The sequence below is a fragment of the Mustela nivalis genome (assembly GCF_964662115.1).
Source record: "Mustela nivalis genome assembly, chromosome: 2".
Classification (NCBI taxonomy): Eukaryota; Metazoa; Chordata; class Mammalia; order Carnivora; family Mustelidae; genus Mustela; species Mustela nivalis.
Genome location: NC_139021.1, coordinates 171,187,514 through 171,208,056, shown reverse-complemented (window position 1 = coordinate 171,208,056; position 20,543 = coordinate 171,187,514). Strand labels below are relative to the sequence as shown.

General features: G+C 39.6%; 2 protein-coding genes across 10 annotated transcripts in view; one reads left to right on the top strand and one right to left on the bottom strand.

The window, feature by feature from the left end:
* Positions 1-1,768, bottom strand: part of TDRD1 (tudor domain containing 1) — a 49,048-nt gene extending 47,280 nt beyond the window's left edge. For 5 of the 9 annotated variants that reach the window (XM_082721466.1, XM_082721459.1, XM_082721464.1 and 2 more), the window contains exon 1: positions 1,613-1,757. The gene's annotated coding sequence lies outside the window, so the exon portion shown is untranslated. Of the gene's footprint in view, positions 1-1,102; positions 1,313-1,411; positions 1,461-1,612 lie in introns of those variants that run through there. The other 4 variants (XM_082721463.1, XM_082721461.1, XM_082721460.1 and 1 more) reach the window with 4 other exon arrangements.
* A 4,910-nt stretch (positions 1,769-6,678) lies between these two features.
* The window catches only part of CCDC186 (coiled-coil domain containing 186), a 53,050-nt gene continuing 39,185 nt past the window's right edge, over positions 6,679-20,543 (top strand). The window contains exons 1-2 of the mRNA XM_082719189.1: positions 6,679-6,909; positions 17,874-18,560. Coding sequence (XP_082575315.1) covers positions 17,908-18,560 — 653 coding nt within the window. The 5' untranslated portion in view covers positions 6,679-6,909; positions 17,874-17,907. The remainder of the gene's footprint in view (positions 6,910-17,873; positions 18,561-20,543) is intronic.

Sequence of the window (20,543 nt, the reverse complement as noted above, 5' to 3'; positions counted from 1 at the left end):
ATCTTTGACAACGCAGTAAAGAATATTCAATGGAAAAATGTCTCTTCAACAAACGGTGTTGGGAAAGTTGGACAGCCACATGCAGAATGAAATTGGACCATTTTCTTAGACCACATACAAAAATAAACTCAAAATGGATGAAAGACCTAATGTGAGACAGGAATCCATCAAAATCCTAGGGGAGAACACAGGCCGCAACCTCTCTGAATTCAGCAGCAGCAACTTCTTATGTGACATGTCTCCAAAGGCAAGGGAAACAAAAGCAAAAATGAACTATTTGGATATCATCAAGATAAAAGCTTCTGCACAGCAAAGCAAACAGTTGACAAAAGCAAAAGACAGCTGACACAATGGGAGAGATATTTGCAAATGCTGTATCAGCTAAAGGGCTAGGATCTAAAATCTATAAAGAACTGATCAAACACCCAAGGAAACATCCAGTTTTAAAGCTATGGAACTCAATGGTTTCAGCTGAACATGAGTTTTAAAGTGGGTCAGACCAAATCTGAGCAAAGTCTCATCTTCCTCATTAGGTATGCTATCTCGAGCAAAATCAATTCATCTTTCTTGGATTCAGCTTCTGTAAAATGTGGCCAATTTTAGTAACTTCCTCAAAACTCTTACCTGCCATGATTAAATTCAAGAGCGTATGTTAACTACTTAGCACAGTGACTAGTGCTTACTAGGTTCTTTGAAAGCAGCTATTATTTTAAACTTCACTTTCATACCACTAAGAATTTCTTCCATTCATGTGTAACTACTTTGTACACTGAAATAACCTGAAGATTAAAGTATTCTTATTTCCTTTGTTAGTCCAGGTAAGTAAGGGAGACCGGAGCTGGTTAAGTAACTTGCAAAACCCCCCAGGGCAAGCACCCTTACACAGCTGAGCTGAAAATCCAGGTCCGATTCCTAGACCATGCCACTTCCCATTCAATACCCCGAGGGTTCAGCAACGGAACGAGAAGCAACTTCTCATACTCCAGAGGCCAAAAGGGCCAACGTATTTGTAGCAGGGACCCAAATGCCAAGAAATGCGACTGGTGCACACCAGACAAGCTACAGACGCATACAAAATGAACCACTACTGGTTTACCCGTACCTAGCCAAAGCCGTGGTGCATCTACCTTTCCTACAGAAGGTAAGACGTAAGGTAAAGGTCTATTAAGTGTCAGTGTGGCACTGCAGGTTTGAGTTAAACAAAAGCACTGACTGAATCCCCAGACAAGATTCTTCCAGAGAGAAAAGCAAAGAGCTCCTCTATTGGGATGCCAGTGGACGTTCACATTTTGGAGAATCATGCCTGGAAGTACTATTTTCTAAACCACCTACAGGCACCCCCCTCTACCCAGGGGCTCAATTCTCGCTTTTCTTGCCCCTCCCCCACCACAGCCTTCAACCCTAGACCTGCCTTCCCAGCCAAGGCTCCAAGGGCTCCTCCACCCTTCCATCCTCTCTGCTTCCAGGCCCCTGGTGCCCGCTCAACGCCCGAATTCAACGCCCAACCTCAACGTCCAGGGCCCAACGTCCGATCCCCAACGACTGATGCCCCGCTGCCTCACACAGTCCCTTTCGCGGCCCACCCCACCCCCACGCGCCTGGGAACCCTGACCTGGTAAGAGGCGAAAGGGCCTCTGACCCCGACCTGTCGCTGAAGGCTGGCCGTGGTGGCGTCTGCCTATGCCTGGCAGCCTCGCCTCCCAGATGCGCTCGCTCCCTGAGCTCACCTCACCTCCAATGGCCAGCCCGGCTCCAGTGCTGCGCCTGCGCAGTCCGCGCCCACGTGCGCCCCGTGGCGCCCACGCATGCCCTCCGCGTGCAGGAGAAGCCAGGCTGTGCCTCCGGGAGCGGGTGGAAGACATAGCTGTACCCCAGGATTCCGTGCTCACGAACTTCCTCTTCTAAGACAGTACAGTGATTCCAGCAGCTTCTAGAAATTTGGCCCTGAGAACTCAGATGGTGCATTTTGAGCACAAAGTCGCAGACCGTATCTCTGTAAGGGTCACTTGGGTCTCATTAACCACTTAAAGTCTTCCAGGGTTCTTCAAATTAATCTGCTACCTCTGCCTGGAAAGTCAACACAGGTGATCACTTTTTCCCTGACCAAGCGCACCTGGTTATATGTTGGTGCCACTCATATAACTGTAAAACTTTCTTTGGAAGGGACTAGGGACCGTTCAAGCAAATTCAGTAGAAAAATGGTAACCCCATGTATGTATCACCTAGTTTTAACATTGTCAATTCACGCCCAGTCTTGTCTGCATTCGTGCCCCCCCCCCCCCCCGCTTCTCCCATTGTTTGGAAGCAAATTCTGGTTTGTATGTTTTTTTCTTTGTAATAGATTTTTTTAAAAGAATGATTTTAGGGACGCCTGGGTGGCTCAGTTGTTTGGGCAGCTGCCTTCGGCTCAGGTCATGATCCCAGCATCCTGGGATTGAGTCCCACATCGGGCTCCTTGCTCCGCAGGGAGCCTGCTTCTCCCTCTGACTCTGCCTTCCACTCTGTCTGCCTGTGCTCGCTCTCGCTCGCTCTCTGACAAATAAATAAATAAAATCTTAAAAAAAAAAAAGATTTTAGATTCACAGAATAAAGTGAGAAGATAGAACAGAGTTTCCCACATTAACCACACTCAGGTTCCCCTATTACTCATATTACAATAGTAGGTTACATTAACTACAATTAAGGAACTAACTGATTGATACATTATTACTAAAGCCCAGAGTTTATTTAGATTTCCATAGTTTTTACCTATTGTCCTTTCTCTGAGCCCGAATTCTATTCAGGATACCGCATTATTACATTTAGTTGTTATGTCTCCTTAGGCTTTTCTTGGTTGTGGCAGTTTTTCAAACTTTCCCTGTTTTGATGATCTTGATAGCTTCAGGAGTTCTGGTCAGGCATTTTGAAAGATGTTCCACTGTTGGAGTTTGATGTTTTTCTCATGATAAGACTAGAATAAAGAATTTTTGGAAGGAAGGCTAAAGAGGTAGAGTGCCATTTGTATAGCACCATATCAAGTGTACTTCTTGTGAACATGATTCATGACGGTGGGCATTTTCCACCTGTAGGGATCAAGATGATGTCACTCATGTCAAGGGATGATATGGTCAGAAAAGCAGCCTAGGATATTGCAGGTAAGACCAGATATCACCAAAACCAGTTTAGACTGGGAGTGCTAAAGGTTAATAACCTGTAAGGCCTTGAAGACCTAGGAGCTGTTAATCACTAGAGCCAGAAAAGGCCTGCAAAGGTGAAAGACTGATGAAACTTCTGTAAAAAGGGAGGATTTCTTCAGTAAACTGCCAGACTCTCTAGACACTGACCCTTTCTCATCTGATCACATTCAAAGGCAACTGCTGTGTAAGGCTGTGCCTGATTGATCTCTGAACATAATAGAGATTCTCCACTTTTGAACATATTAAGCTGTAAGTGTCTAGAACTGGTGTAGACCCAACGAAGACCTCATCTTAACCACGCTCGCAGACTAACTTGGTTTGATTCATTAAGTTCTTACCCTTAGTGTGTCTTGTTTGTTGCGTAACTTTGTATTGTACTTTGGTGATGTGTATGAAGCCAAGTTAAATGCACAGTGAAATGCATTGAGTTAGTCATTGAGTTAGTATCCTGAACCTGCTTTCAATTGTATTAACCTTACTTTATGATTGAATAAAGCTGACATTGCGGAAAGACACACCTCCTATATACACCTTGATAACATGCTTGATACACCACCACCTGACTAGTGTTCTTCAGATTTCTAAAGTTATTGTTTTCCCTCCCTTTGCAGATTATACACTTTGGAAAAAAGTCATTCTACACGGTCTACACCTAAGAAAGAGGGGTTAAGAGTCAGATACCGAAATTATTTCAAATTTGTTTGCACGAGAGATTTGTCTCTTCTCCATTTTAATATATTTGATCATATATACTGTATGATCATATATACTTAGTATGAACTTGGGTTTACTTTATACTTTGGATTATAATCCAACACTACCTTAGTTCCATGCTCAAATATTTCCAACTTTGCCATTGGGAGCTCTTTGTGTTGGCTCTTGCTGTCCTCTGACATATTCCCATCAGTGTGGGTTATTTTTATTTTTATTTATTTGGGGATTTTTGGATCACATTTACTTTCTGGGACATTGTATCTTGTTACCTATACATGTTTATATATCTTTAAAAGATAATAACTTTTGAAAGCAGCACCAAAACTTTATAATTAACAATTTAACAATTTCTTAATGTCATGAAACTAGTATTTAAAATATCCAGAGAGTCTCAAATGATTTTTAATAATTGGTATGTTCAAATCAGGCTCCAAGCAAGATCTTATATTGTATTCAGTAGATGTATTTTAAAAAGAGATTTCCTTTTTGGGGCTTCTGGGTGGCTCAGTGGGTTAAAGCCTCTGCCTTCGGCTCAGGTCATGATCCCATGATCCTGGGATCAAACCCTGCAAGGGGCTCTCTGCTCAGCAGGGAGCCTGCCTTGCCCTCTGTCTCTGCCTGCCTCTCTGTCTAATTGTGATCTCTGTCTGTCAAATAAATAAATAAAATCTTTTTTTTAAAAAAGAGATTTCCTTTTTATCCTTTTCTTGCAATTTATATATTGAAGTAATGGCAGTTTTTCCTTAAGTTCAATCTTGAGCATATCCCCTCTGGCAAGAATACTTCACAGGTGACATTGTGTTCCTCTAAAGCATCACATAAGAAGACACTTAATAATCTAGTTGTTTCTCTTTGGAGGATATTAAAATTGATCTCACAGTTTCAAGTGTTGTCAGCCCCATCCATTCACTGGCTTTTTGTCTAATGATTCTAGACTTGCTGATTGTTACCTAGATCCCTTATTTCATTAGGGCTTGCAAAATGCTGATATCTATTTTCTGCATTTATTTATTATCGTTAAAGAACGTTCCCACATTGACTATTTGATTGAAAGTCAGTTTGTAACAGGAAAGTTAGGATGCTTGACTCTTGTGTCAGTTTTCAGACTGTGATGATTCTTTGGCATCTTCAAAGGTGAGCAGTGATGTTTTAAAAAATCAGCACACATTAATTTTAAATAGTAGAGGAGTCGCAAATGTTATTATTTTTTAATGCTAAATTGTCCTTTGACCAGTGGGCACACTTTTGAATTGGCTCCTGAGTTTTTGACACAACTCCTACGATTTTTCTTCTTTGCTTTCTGATACATGTATCTTAGACTTCCTTGCACCTTTCCTGTTCCAGACTTAGAATCAGTCCTTGATTTCCTAGGGGAGCTCAAGTGATATTTTGTGGGAAATTATACTTAGAAATGATGGAGAATAAGGGTATGTATTGTGCTGATTGTTAATCCAGGCCTTTTCAGTGGACAGACTTTTAATGAAAACAAACAAACGAACAAACCATGAGCTCATACTGATATTTCTAAGTTCAAATTTAGGATTGCAGAATTTTTACTTAATTCCTTTTTGCATTTGTATTTCCTTTCTCCAACAATGAAAATCTTCGTATCCAGAAATAAATTACTTATATGCTTTGAAACTAGTATATATTTCAGAAATAACACTATGAAGGTTATTACTAACCATATGAGCTATGAAAAAGGCTTAGATTTTTCTCCGTTGGAAAAATATATTTCACTAGGAACGTTTGGTCGATTGTTTTAAAGTCGATTTATTTCTTCGCTATCAGAAACACTTTAACTGCAAAGTGTGTTTCACTGCAGTATTTTCATTTACGGATGGAGGTGCCATTTCCTGTTGAAAAGGAAAGAGGAACAAAGTGACACAATGTTGAATTTTTTTAGCGGTTTGTCCCCCTAGCAGTTAGTATCAAAGAAGCTTTAACAGAACAGGAACAAGCTTTGCTGTGCAAACTCTCACGCTGACAACTTGTCAGAATTAGGTACTTTCACTCATGAGTTGTGAGTGGGAAGTCCTAAACCAAAGAACATCAATGGACGGCGTAGATTTGCAAACTGTTCCCCTTACTTATCTGGATCGGATTAGGCGACTGTATTCAACACACTTTCTCCTCTAATACACTTTTTGTTGCTAATTACTGAGCAGCTCCTGCATGTCAACCCCCACAGTGCGGTCTGGGACAACCAGCCGGGAGAGGACACTTCCCGCGCTCGAGGCGCTCACAGACTGGTGCCAGGGACGAACGCACGCACAGTTCATTATTAAACAATGGCAGTGGGTGCCAGGCTGAAGATGCGAACGCGGCGTTATGGAAACCCCCAGAATCTCTCCCAGGGACGTATTGTCAGACGCACAGGTAGGCTCCTCCTGCTAATTGCGTCTACGTCAGGTGCAAGGTTTGCGCGTCAGAGCTGAGAAGTCACAATTTGGAATTCTTTTATTGCTTTATGCCCCTGACTAATATGAGAAGTGTCAAAGGGTAAGGTGGGCTTGTATCCAATGAGAGCGTCCTACAGAAAGAACACGCTTGGGGTGGGAATGGCGTGAGAGGCTGGACAGGACCAGCAGGATGGCTGGCTAGCCGAGTCAGTCCGGGCGTGGGTGCCCAGCGAGTCTGAGCTAGGGGCTGGGCGCTGTGTGGGCAGGAGGCGGTGCGGCCCCGGCCCCGCCCACTGCAGACAGGTTACACCCGCCCCGACGTGCGTCGCGTCACACCGCCTGCCCCTCGCTGACTGGCTCCTCCAGGGAGCCCCGCCCCCTCAGCTGTAGTGGGGCCGGCTACGGCGTCGCCGCCATCTTTGTTGATGTGTCAGCTCCGCGGGGGATTGGGGAAGCCAAGGAGGAGGGAGCGCGGTGTCGGCCCTGTCCCTGGTCGCTGTTTCCACCCCCGCCCACCCCCGACCTGGTCTGCCGGACCCAGCTATGGAGAAATTAGGCCCTGAGCCTGAGCTTCAGCGGCCTCGTTAGGGGTGCGGCCTGAGGCTCGGAGAAGTGGGGTGAGTGCTCGACGGGCGCCCGGAGCCGACTGCAGTCGCTGTGGCGGCGCTGAGGGACTGCCCACCTCCCCCGCGGTGCTGCGGGTCCCGGGTCGGCTCTCCGCCTGGCTTTTCTCCCGGGCAGGGGAGGCTGGCGAGCGCTGGGGGGACGGACTTAGGAACCCCTCTCTCTCCCTCCCTTGTTCCCTGGGTCCCGGGCCGGCTGGAGAGGCGGCGGCCGAGAGGTCGGCGGGGGTCGGGGGCCGCGCCTCGGGAGCGGTGCTTGGAGAGCTGCCTAATTTGGGCCGATGGCCTGGTCTCCCAGCGCGAGCTGCGGTTAAACCCCACCTGCTCGGCTGTTTCTCCGACTCAATCGCCTATGTCTCTTTCCGTTTTCAAGTTGACTGTGTGTGTGTTTTATGTTTACGGTTGTGCTGACTTTTTGCCGTCTTACGAACTCTTCCGTTACTGGGATTTTAATGTGATTTTAAGTAACTTGAAGGCGTTGGTTTGGGATTTTGGTTATGAGAGATACTGTTACTGGTTTTTATGTTGCCTTTCTTCCAAGGACATCGGGCATTGATAAACCTTGGCGGGCAAGGATATTTCAAATTTGTGCAGACTTGTAACATGGGAAAGCCTCTTGTGCCTGTCCTCCAGCCGCAAGCCGGGGGGGATAGCGCAGGTGTAATTGATGCTTAGATGTTAGCAGTTGAACCACTGTAGCTAATAGTCCCATCTTGGTTTTGTTTAAAGAGGTCTGGATTTGGAGTCGGAGCGTCTGGATTAGAATCTGTTTCACTTGATAGTTTTGTTACCTGTGGGGATTAGTATAGTAAAAATAATGATGTGCAGGCATTTGGCAGTTTTTTTTTTTTTTTTTTTTTTGGTTAATACTTTTAAGCTTTATCTTTCACAATTTTTTTTTTTTTTTTTTTTTGGTTAATACTTTTAAGCTTTATCTTTCACAAATGGCATTTGGCAGTTTTCTCCGTGTGTGTTTGTGATGTTCCTTGATGCCTGGTGGTTTTACTTCTTCCTAAATGATAGGCTGGAAGTTTTTTTTTTGTTTTTTTGTTTTGTTTTGTTTTGTTTTTTAAGGAAAAGTGTGCAGTAAATCAGTGGAACAGTATTTCAAAAGGTGTGCCGGTAATCTTTAAAAAAAAAAAAAAAGATTGCTCAGATATGCTAATTGAGGGTGTAGTTTTCCTAACTACAAACTGCACCTTCATATTCGCGGAGTTAATCTTGTGTGGAAGATTAAGGTTCAAGAGACATTGAGGGCGAAACTGAACTGTCTCCTTGTGAATAAAGTCTCTTCTCTGTACAGATACTTTTCAGCTTTTATTCATCATTACAAAAATAGAAAAGTGATGATTGGCCTCATTCCTTTTTTCATTTTTGGTCTTTTCATTTGATTTAAAATTAGTAAAGGTGTTGAGTAATTCACAAATCTTAAAAAGAGTTAAAACTTTGCTTTGTAGTAGGCAAACATATATAAATACTCCATCTTCTTGGAAATGCCTGGCTTGTGTTTATGTTTTTTCCTGAAAATGCATGGATTGTGTTTATGTTGATGTTATTATTTTGAATCCTTGTCAAATTTAGGATGCCAGCATATAAACCTAGAGATTTCTTTAAACAGTGAAAGTTTCAGAGAGTGTCTCTCGTATTTCAGAGTCTCCTTGCTAACATGAAAGGAGTGGTATAACAGTAACTACTCTGACCTTTTAGTTCCTTCACCCATAAATGCAAGAGTTGTTCTTTAGGGCTGTCCAATGACAGCGTAGCTGATGTCAGTTGCTTAGTATATTCAGTTTAAAAATGCCTGTTTGCAGCTACATGCTGACATCACTAAGTGCAGAATACTCAATACTGTTTGAAGCAGCCTCAATTAGAAATTTATAAAAATTGTCTTTCTCTTTGAAGAATGACTAGAAATCTGTATTTTCCAAATTTATCTAACAATTTCATATTAAAAGTAAGAATCTGTGACCTCAAATTCTGTGGTTTTTTTTTCTAGTAAAATTCAGGGTTTTGTTTTTTGTTTTTTTAATCCCATATTTTTGGCTTTAAACAAAGCTAAGTGTCTGATTTATGCTCACGACATGATCCTCAGGGTTCTGAGATTGAGGCAGCCTGGGGCTCCCTACTCAGCCAGAACCCCTCCCCCAGCTTGTGCTCCTGCTCTCTCTCTCTCTCTCTCAAATAAAATCTTGAAACAAAGCTGATTCTTGAACTTCTCATAAACATTCACTGGGCTTGGGGTATTGTAAATCTTATATTTAGTATTTCAGGGCAACAACAGTGGAAGTATAGATCATTTAAATTTACAAATAACCCTCTATTAGTTTTTCAGACTTCTTTTTTTTTTTAAGATTTTATTTATTTATTTGACAGAGTTTACAAGTAAGCAGAGAGGCAGGCAGAGAGAGAGAGAGAGAGAGAGAGAGGAGGAGGAAGCAGGCTCCCTGCCGAGCAGAGAGCCCGATGCGGAGCTGGATCCCAGGATCCTGGGATCATGACTTGAGCCGAAGGTAGAGGCTTTAACCCACTGAGCCACCCAGACGCCCCAGTTTTTCAGACTTCTTGAGAGTTATTATTTAGCTACTTAGATTATAAAAATCTACTTGGACCAAGTAAACAAGGAGAAATATTGGCATGAAGGGGCAATACACACAAAAGTCAAAATTAAACCCACCAAGGAAAGTATTGATTAGATTGTGAGTATATTTGTCTGTCAGTAAGACACATGAACTGATAGTCTGCTTTGGGGATGATTATGTAGTCAGTACTAATGAATAATGTTTTTAGTAAACTGTATCATATGAATATTAACTGAAAGCAGGCCAAAGTTGGTTTCAAAACTTAAACATTAACCAGAACCCCTTGATAAAATAAAGACTTAAAACTTACTTTTATAGGGGTGCCTGGGTGGCTCAGGGGGTTAAGCCTCTGCCTTTGGCTCGGGTCATGATCTCAGGGTCCTGGAATCGAGCCCCACATCAGGCTCTCTGCTCAGCGGGGAGCCTGCTTCTCCCTCTCTCTCTGCCTGCCTCTGCCTACTTTTGATCTCCCTCTCTCTGTCAAATAAATAAATAAGAAAAAGTCTTTAAAACTTACCGTTAATTTTTTGTATTAGTCTCCCTTTTTGAAAAGGGAACTATAGGTCAGACTTTTTTAAAAAAAGTTTTTAATTTGGGAAAATAATAGCCAAAAATACTTTTTATATTTCCTGAGACTCATTAAAGTTTATATAGTGAGTGCTCTACAGATACATTCAAAATAAAATTTCTGTATTAGTAACTTTTTGCTTTAAAACTTGTTAGAGTTTGGGCGCCTGGGTGGTTCAGTGGGATAAAGCCTCTACCTTCAGCTCAGGTCATGATCCCAGGGTCCTGAGATGGAGCCCCACATCAGGCTCTGTGCTCTGTGGGGAGCCTGCTTCCTCCTCTCTCTCTGCCTGTCTCTCTGCCTACTTGTGATCTCTGTCTGTGAAATAAATAAATAAAATCTTAAAAACAAAATAAAATAAAAAACTTGTTAGAGTCATAAAATTACATTGTCTAAGAGGGGCGCCTGGCTGGCTCAGTGGGTTGAGCCACTGCCTTTGGCTCAGGTCACGATATCAAGGTTCTGGAATTGAGCCCCTCATGGGGCTCTCTGCTCATCGGGGAGCCTGGCGCCCCGCCCCCGCCTCTGCCTGCCTCTTTTCCTACTTGTGATCTATCAAATAAATAAATGAAATCTTTTTTAAAAATTGCATTGTCTAAAAGTCAACATAATATGGAAGATGACTTGATAATGTGATAGATGGAATGGCCATTTACCTCTTTTTCCTGCAATCCCAATGGATCATAATTTCTCTTTCTCCTGTTATCCTGTCATAGGATTTGGTACTATTTGAGGGGCACTCCTGCTGCATCTGTTGCCCTCAGGTTTTTTGGTTTTTTGGTTTCTTTTAGATCGATTGGTTGGTTGATTATTTATTTAGGAGGGAGAGCGAGTGTGAGCAAGCAAGGGAGCATAGGAATGTGAGGGAAGGGGGGAGAGAATCTCCAGCAGACTCCATTACTGAGTGCGGAGCCCTATTCAGGGCTTGATCTCAGGACTGTGAGATTACAACCTGAGCTGAAACCGAGTGTCAGCCGCTCAACCAGCTGCACAACCCAGGCACTCCCTGAGTTTATCTTTCTAACATCTTTTCTTGTAATGTAATGCACATAACTGTGAAATTTACTCTGCCCTGAGGCTTAGGTGCAAAGCTAAACAAACCCCCAAGGGGATGATTGACTTTGACTTCATACTCTTTAAACTGGTTGGATAAAGGCAAAAATTGACTGATACGTTTTACGTAAAGAAAACTCATTAAAGTTAAATTTTACCTACAAACTTAGAATATAAGTACCATAAAGAATATTTCTCCCTTTTGAAAGAACTTAGAGTTCTTTGAAATAGCTAGCTTAGTTTTTAGTCTTTTTTTTTTTTTTTTTTTTTTTTTTTAGGTTTTAATCTGATTTGCATGAATTCACCTTCTTGTGAACTTCAGTGTCTGGTATTTTCATCATGTGAAACAAGGTTTTCATGTTATTTACACAGGTTCCTTTTTGTTCTGTTAGTTTATTCCACTTAAAAATGTTATCCAGGAACGTGTTTGTATTTTAAAGGTGACATCCATCAAAAATTACTTATTGGAAAAAAAAAATTACTTATTGGGGTTTGTGGTCAGATTATGTTGGACTGTGGATGCATTTTTGATGTAATTTATTGCTTCTGATTTTAATTGCCATGTCACAGCCTTGTTAGGATTGGCCATATAAATTATTCTTTTGCTCATGCTGCTTTTAAAGTATGTGGGGAATATGTGAAAAAGTGTTTAGAGTAATTGGCCTAAAAGGACAGGGAACCATTATAGTGAAGAACAGGAGTGCTCTCACAGACTCAACTTGTTTATCTTAGTGGACATGATTTTGAGAAATACACAGGTGGTGTTTGAGATTCATATGGTATAGTTTGTAATTTAAAAATTTGTTGTTGTAAATAATATTTATGCTGCACTGAGCCAGATTTTTCTGTTGGATTTAAAACATTTATGTATATCTTACATAGCTTCTGAGGGAACTTTGACAGATGTTCATATTAAAATGCTGTAAACACAAAGAGTAAAAGATTTAAGAGAGAGCCTTTTTTAAATTTTTTTTTTTTTTTTAAACATAGAGCTTTTAAATATATTGGTCCACTATACCCAAATGTAAACTCCCTAGCGGATGCATGTTTTCTTCACTGCCGTGTTCCCAACACATAGAATAGTGCCTGCACATGCTCAGTACATGTTTGGTGAATGAATTAATAGTTCGGAAATGTATTTAAGGCTTGGTACTTTTGTATGAGGCGTGTTTGATAAGCTGTTGCCAAATATCTGTGGATTAGATTCATTCGTATTTGCAGTTTATCGATTAAGCTTAAGCTTTTTATTTATACTGCTAATTACTGAGAAAACAAGTAACTGTACTAAGAGCTGTTAAAGACAGTGTTTTTATTTGTAAGGCTCTTAATATGGAAATAATTTTGTAGAAACGTGAGTTCTTGCATTAAGAAATGAAACAGGTGGATAATGGTTGGCCTTAAGGCAAGTAAAAAATGTTTCTTGACCAGTTGCCTACAGCTGATGAGCTCCAGTAAGAGCGAAACCAATTCTCACTTCACTGAAACAGTATGAAGTGTGAATTGGTCCTGTAGTACTGTGTCAGAAACAACTTTGGAAAAAAGTGCTTAAACTGAGAGGAATTTTGTGACTGTTAGGTTTTAAATACAGTATTTTCTCCTAATGAGTAAGAGATGCTAAAAAGTCAGATAACCTGTGTTATTTTTTTTTAACCTCAAAAAAGGAATAGATATTGTAATTTGTATAATCACTATATCTTTATACATGAGTGGGGATTTGATTTATACAAGCACTTCTTATTTAAAACAGTCTTATAAACAAATGTCTAGTTTTATATCCTTTCCCTTTAAACTACCCTGAGGTTATTGGATCCTCAGGAATCTTGATGACAATTATCCCTGTCCCCCAAAGAAAAAACCTGGACAGGGGCGCCTGGGTGGCTCAGTGGGTTAAGAAAAAACCTGGACAACAGCCAGACTGGCCCACATCTGTATGGACAACTGGAGTCCCACAAAAGGACTCAGCTGTTCCCTCCCTCCACAATTACCTGGTTAATTGTGGATATAATCAAGCTCATTGTGGTGCCCCTCCCCCCACCAATCTTTTACAATTGAGCTACTTAATCTTTGGTGATGGCTTTGTTGCATATATATATATATGTCATATATACACGTAAATTTTCCTTAACCCCTCTACCTTTCCTTTTGTGTCCAATTAGTATTCATTTGAGCATCAGAAAGCTCAGTTTGCAAGCTCAGTGGTTACCAGATGTCTTTTTATTTGAAGACTTTTTCAGAGGTCAGGGACTTTTAATGATCAACAGTTTAGAAAGTACTTGTCTTTTGAAGTTAAATTTAGCTATCTTTAATTTACGGAAGGATAATATGTAAGACAGTCTAAGCTGAGGTAATCATAAACAGGTTTATTTGTTTTTGTTTTTTTAATCTAAGTGAATATTCAGTGGAATGAGACAAACTTTTATTCTTCACATTACAAGTCTCAAATCATTGTATAAACCCAGTGGACCCCACCTCACTGAGAACTGAACAGCATTTAACATTTGCAAGAATGAATGCAAATGTAGTGGAGAATATATTTGTAAATATATATTTGAGAATATATTTATAAATAATGATTTATTATCATTATTGCTGGAGATTTAAGAATCTTGTTCAGAGTCAGTTCAGAGTCATGTTCCTCCTTGCTGATACAGAGATCATTTAAAAAACTGAAGACTGTTCAGAAGTGTTCCAAGGAAGGCTGTGACTGTGTGCTTAATGAGTGTAAATGCAGTATGTTTTCATTTACTGGGGGTATTTTTGTACTTAAATGAGAGAAAATTTGAAGGAAGATGAGGTGTTAAAATTGGACCTTTAAATATAATTAGACTCTGGATAGACAGAAGAGAAGGACATTCTAGATGGGAGCAAAGCCATGGAAATGTTAATGTGAAAATTGGAGGATTCTTGAGTAGACTGGTCAGGGACTGGTAGGTTATATTGAAGTCCTAGGTTTTAGGAATGTGTTGAGAGAGAAGATTGGGAAAGTAGTATGATTGGTTTACCCAGGTATTACATCTCTGAAGTGTAAACAAAATGGTTTTAGTTTTTCTGTAGTAGGTCTTTCATCCTTTCCACTTCCTTCTGGAATATAGTCCCCTAATAATATATTAATTTGATGTCTTATCTTTCTGCCACTTTTGATTACGAGAGAAAATTTATTCCAGAAATTAAGAAAGATTTCAATCATTAAAAAAAACAAAACAAAAAACTAAGCAACCAAAAACATTAATCACAAACTCCTTGTTCTACCTAAAGAAAGATTGAAGGTGTTAGTTCCCAGTTGCTTCGATTAAAGAAGAGGTAACTTAGCTCAAAATATGTCCCTTCTTTTTTTCTCTAGCTAGCCCTTTTGGAGTTGGGGGAAGAAGACCAGCCAGGGGAAGTAGAATTCTTATTATAGGAACCTCTAAAGAGGCAAGAGATAGCCCTGGTCTCGTTCTCATTTGTCTGTTTGCATTTGGTGGTGGTCTCTGTGGAGGTATTGTGTGGCTTTTTTAGGAGCTTTTTTAGCTTTTTTAGGAGCTTTTTTAGCTGCCCCTTCTGCCATCGAGGGGCAGCCCACTTCATAGGGCAGCTCCTGTTCCCTGTTGGCAGAGCCATTGTAGTACACACTTCAACCCCTTCTCTGGATTGGGTGGCACTTGGGCTGGTTCTGTCTCAAGACACATGCCCATTTCATGGAGTAAGATTGAGAAACCAACATTTCAAGTGTTACAAGTATGAAGTGATTACACGTGGATTGGGTTGTAAGTCGGGGACAATGGCAGTAGAAAAGAGTTGTATAATTGGAGACATGAAATTGGTAAAAGACTATGAGGGCAAAGGAAAGAAAGGATTCATGACTAGGAAAAATGATACCATTGTGGTGCCTGGGTGGCTCAGTCAGTTAAGGGTCTGCCTTGGTCTCAGGTCATGATACTAGAGTCCTGGAATCAGCCCCACATTGGGTGCTCTGCTCACTGGGGAGCCTGCTGCTCCCTGTTTACCACTCTGCCTACTTGTGCTCTCTCTCTGTCAAGTAAATAAAATCTTAAAATAAAAATAAAAATGATACTGTTGACAGAAATAGAAAGGATTAACTGGAATTGCTCAATTATGGGAGCTATAATTTTGATTTGGGATTTATGCCATTTTGAGTTTGAGGTTTTCGTGGAACATCCATTTGAAATGTCTTTATTCAGGTGAAGATTTTAATATGGACATAGAGTGAAAGCAAACAGGTAATTTGTTATTTGTAACTCAAGAATGTCAGACTGAAAGTAACTAATGTGGATATCAGCTAGGAGTTGTTGGTTCAACTTATCAAAGTGATTGAATTCTAGAAGGGAAAATAAAGTTGACAACTGAATTGTGGAAAATATGAATGCTGGATAAAAGGATAAGTCTTGACAAAGCATGACCTACGTTATCTAATGATAAAGTTTCTTCTTTATGCTGGAGAGTCATAATCCCTTTATATATTCTAATTTAAATAGATTCTTTGTTCTCTATTTTGGTCAGCTGCTATAACATTGGTTATGATGTTTAAAACCATTCATTTTTAGATTTCTAAATAAAGATTTCAAATTCAGCAACACATTCACAAGTTATATCTTAAAGTGACTTACTTTATGAGGAACTATATAGAGTAATACCTCTATTTGAAAATTATTTTACTTTGTCCTAGATTTTGGAATACAGCATGCTTATGAGGCCTATTATTAACTTACTACATTAATTTGTATTGTCTAAACCAAGCCTTTAATACTAGTGTGGGCTTTGTCTTGTATATAGGATTACATATGCGGCAAGATAATGGTAATTTCTGTTTCGTTGTTTAGAAATATGTTATACAGATAACTAATTTGTATTATTAAGGCTAATGACTATACTAGTTGATGCCCCAAAGGAAGAGAGAGGAGGAGGAAGTCTATACTACCTTTCTTAGAATAACTCCTCCCCATTTTCTGCATTCCTAGAATAATGTTTCCCAAACACTAGTTTTATCCTATCACTTCTGTACTTTAATTCAATACTTGAGAATCTACTATGTGCTAGAAACTATGGTATAATAAAGTATACAAATCTATCATGATTTATTGTCATAAAATTCACTTGTACATATCATTCTGAGGACCTGACAGTCTTCTCTTACCCTTTTTCACCACCCCTCGACTAGGACTTCATCACATACCAATGAAAACATGTATGTTTCTGTTGTTAAAAAATTTTATATTTGTTTTGTTTTCCAGAAGTACACCTTCCATCTGAAATTCTTTCTTTTCTAGTTTGTCAAAACTCTGATTTGCCCCCCCCTTTAAAAAGATTTTATTTATTTATTTGACAGAGAGATAGCACAAGTAGGCAGAATGGCAGGGAGAGGGAGAAGCAGGCTTTCCGCAGAGCAGGGAGCCCAATGTGGGACTAGATCCCAGGACGTTGGGATCATGACCTGAGCTGAAGGTAGCCGCTTAATCAGCTGAGTCACCCAGGTGCCCTTGATCTGCCCCTTTATTAATCCAACCTTATAAGACACTAGTAACTCATCGACCTTATATGTGGTTTGTTGAAATGATGAAAGAAGTTGACAATTTTTCATCAATATTGCTGTAACATTTTATATTTATTTCTTAGGATAATTTTTGAAGTTGACCAATTTTCAGAACATGGTTACTACTACATAGTATATACTATATACTACTATACTATATATGTAGTAAGTACAGTGTATATAATACATATATATATATACTACTATAGTATATATATATAAATATACACAACTATATAGTAGCCATCATAAACAGTCTAAAAATGTATTCTGGTTGTTGAATTAGTTTGTCAGTGTTTCCGGTATGTCCCGGGCAGTGCAGATTGGCTCCATTTGAGTTGCACTGAACATTGTTTATTCTTGATGAGAATGTTTGGAGATACCATGGTACTTCCTGGATTTTTGCCTGGATGAAAAACAAATTACTGTCAGGGATCCAGACTTCTTTTAGCTCAGCTTTAGGTGCCTGGGCTATAGATAGTTTTATTATTATTTATTTTATTTATAGATAGTTTTATTATTTAGTTTACCTTTTTTTTTTTTTTTAAGATTTTATTTATTTATTTGAGAGAGAGAGAGCATGAAAAGAGAGAGGTCAGCAGGAGAAGCAGACTCCCCACTGAGCAGGGAGCCCGATGTGGGACTTGATCCCGGGACTCCAGGATCATGACCTGAACCGAAGGCAGTCGCTCAACCAACTGAGCCACCCAGGCGCCCCTTAGTTTACCTTCTTAGTAAATTTTTATCATCATTAATTTGTATTGTTTTATAATCTTACTCTTCTAGTGTTTCCACTACCGTCTTATTTCCCCAGTATTTTATTATAGATTCTTGAAATTGTCTTTTTCCCCTCATGGAGCTGAAGGTATTCTAAACAATTCAGTTGAAGTCTAACAATTTAAACTGTAGATATTTCATATCCAACATCTTGTGGGGGTGATTAAGGAATGCCAAATTGTAGTTGAAGTGAAGTTGTATGAATGAATTAAAGGAGGGAAGAGTAGGACTTTTGCACCCTGCTGATTGTGGCACACTTGGATTGTCTGTCCTCTTCAGTTTTTGGGTCTCACCCACGGCCCCCAACAAAAGAAAGTCTTTTAAAAGAGTTACTAGTGGTAAAATTCATGGCCTTAGTTATTCTGCGTCATGGAGTTTGTGCTAATACATATAATGTCTTGGTTTAAAAAACGTTATTTTTAAAAATTTTGATGTTTTGACTTTGTTTTAGATGTAAAACGAAGATCAGGAGCAGATTTGAAGAAATGCAGAGAGAAGTGGTGTCAATCAGCATGTCAGAGACAGAGCACATAGCCTCCATTTCTTCTGATGAAAATCTTGGGAAAACATATGAATTAAAGGAAGACTCCTGCAACTCGTTTTCTGTTGATGAAAGCAGCAGCTTAGAAAATGAGTCTAAACTGTCATCATTAAACTTTGATAAAACTTCTTGTCCGCCTAATGAACATAATCAAATTGAAGCGCAGGAAAATTGTACTCAGGATCATGGTGGAGATGAGGATTCTTGTGCTAAAATATGCCCAGAAAATTCTGAACAATTAGGTAATTTTCCTGGTGGAGATTTTACAAAGCAAATTTTAAAAACAAATGAAACAGAACAGACAGTAACACAAATACTGGCGGAATTAAGGTCACCTACATTTACAGAAGCAGCGAATCAAAAGACTTATTCAGAAAGTCTCTATGATACAGACTGCACCAAAAAACTTATTTCAAAAATAAAGAATGTTTCAGCATCAGAGGATTTGTTGGAAGAAATAGAATCTGAGCTATTATCTACAAAGTTTGCAGAAGAACACCGAGTACCAAATGGAATGAATAAGGGAGAACACGCATTAGTTATGTTTGAAAAGTGTGTGCAAGAGAAGTATTTACAACAAGAGCACACCATAAAGAAGTAAGTTTTTAATTTTGGGGGGATTTTCTCCCCCTGCTGTGGTTAAAGATTGAATTCTTTAAGGGAAGGTATCATCTTGGCCATTTTTAATTCCACAACAGACATGCATGTTGTAGTTGATCAACAAATAATGCATTTAAATAATTGAGCAAATATCAGGTTTGTCTAGTTATTCAATATGTGCCTAAAGGAATAAATACTAATGTGAGTTCATTACAGATCTAGAAATATTTATAAAGACAACTCCAGTTTCTCAGTTTCAAAAGAATATAGAGCATAATGTCAAAACTATGGGAAATTCAAAAGAAAATAAGAAGTCATGCGATTCAGAATTTCTTAAAATTCCCATTGTAAATTCATTGGTTTTTTTAAGAATGAAAATTTAGAGAAGAGTTGGTTGGTTATCAGTAATTAATATATTTTTAGACTTCCCTTGGATTTGGGGGTTAATTTCTGTTTCAACGATAGTTTAGTTTTATTTTATCTTTTCTTGATAGTATTATATCATCCTGTATTTTAGTCTGGATTTTTATATCTAAGTGTAACATGTTTAGTCTTTTTTTTTTCTTTTTTAAAAGATTTTATTTATTTATTTGAAAGAGAGTGCATAAGCAGGGAGGGGAGGGAGAAACAGGTTTCCCACTGAGCAGGGAGTGGAGCAGATCTCAGACTCCGGGATCATGACCTGAGGCAAAGGCAGATGTTTAACTGAGCCCCCTAGACACCCCTAGGTAGTCTTTTATAACCTTTAAGAAAGGAAAGTAAAACATGCTACCCTTTATTAAAATACAGACTGACAGACTGATTCTCTCTTTTTTTTTTTTGAATAATACTTAAGAGATTTGAAATGGGACGTACATATACAGAGAAAGTGGAGGAGGAAGTCTATATAGTACAGGAGGCTGACAGAAAAAAATATACCATAATCCAGCTATTACTAGATATGTAACTGGCTTTTTTTTTTTTTTTTGGAATATTTTATTTATTTATTTGATAGAGAGGGAGAGCATGTTCACAAGCAGGGCAAGTGGCTGGCAGAGGGAGAAGCAGGCTTCCTGAAGAACAGGGAACCTGTAGGGCTTGATCCCAGGACCCTGGGATCATAACATGAGCCAAAGACAGATGCTTAACCAACTGAGCCACCTAAGTACCCCATGTAACTGGCTTTTAATCATCTCCTTGATTCTAGTGTTTTCTCTTCTAGACTTTCTTACTTAGTTGATCAGTCTTCCCCAAACCATCTTTGGTTTATTCAGTGAACTGTAATCTCTCAAGCATTCAGAGTTTTTTCTAGTTTTTGTTTTTGATTGTGACAAAATACACATAAATTTTACCATCTTAACTATTTTTAAGTGTACAGTTCAGTAATGTTAGGTTAATTCATATTTTTGTGCAACGAATCTGTGTAGCTTTTTCATCTTGCAAATCTGAAACTCCATACCGTTGGCTTAAATTTTCCTGAATGCATCTATTTCCAAATGTCTTTGTATACACATCCATTGTTCTATTTTCTAACATCAGTGTGTTGTCCAGGGTCCTAACCGGAATTCTTAATTAAGAGCGATTAGTTGTGCATTGGATGTAACAGTTTGATTACTTGTGAACTGCAGTCAGGATCCTTGTGCTACAGGTAGTTTTCTGCAACAACTTGAGTGTACACCAAATCAAATAATCTAAGTTAAACCACTGTGCCAAAGAGCTTGAATAAACTTGCATGTTACATTTTTCTCCTTCCCAAACATTTTCGTGAGTTGCTTCCTCGCTGTGGTCCTTTGCTCCTCAGGCCCACCCTGACTACCTTATCTGAATGCACCGCTCAAAGGGCACCTGCGTGGCTCAGTTGGGTGAGCATCTGACTCTTGGCTTTTGCTCCACTGGTGGTCTCAGGGTGGTGAGATCTACCTCATTGCCAGGCTCTGTGCCCAGTGGGGAGTCTGCTGGAGACTGGAGAGAATCTGGTGGGTGGCACCCACCCCTCTACTC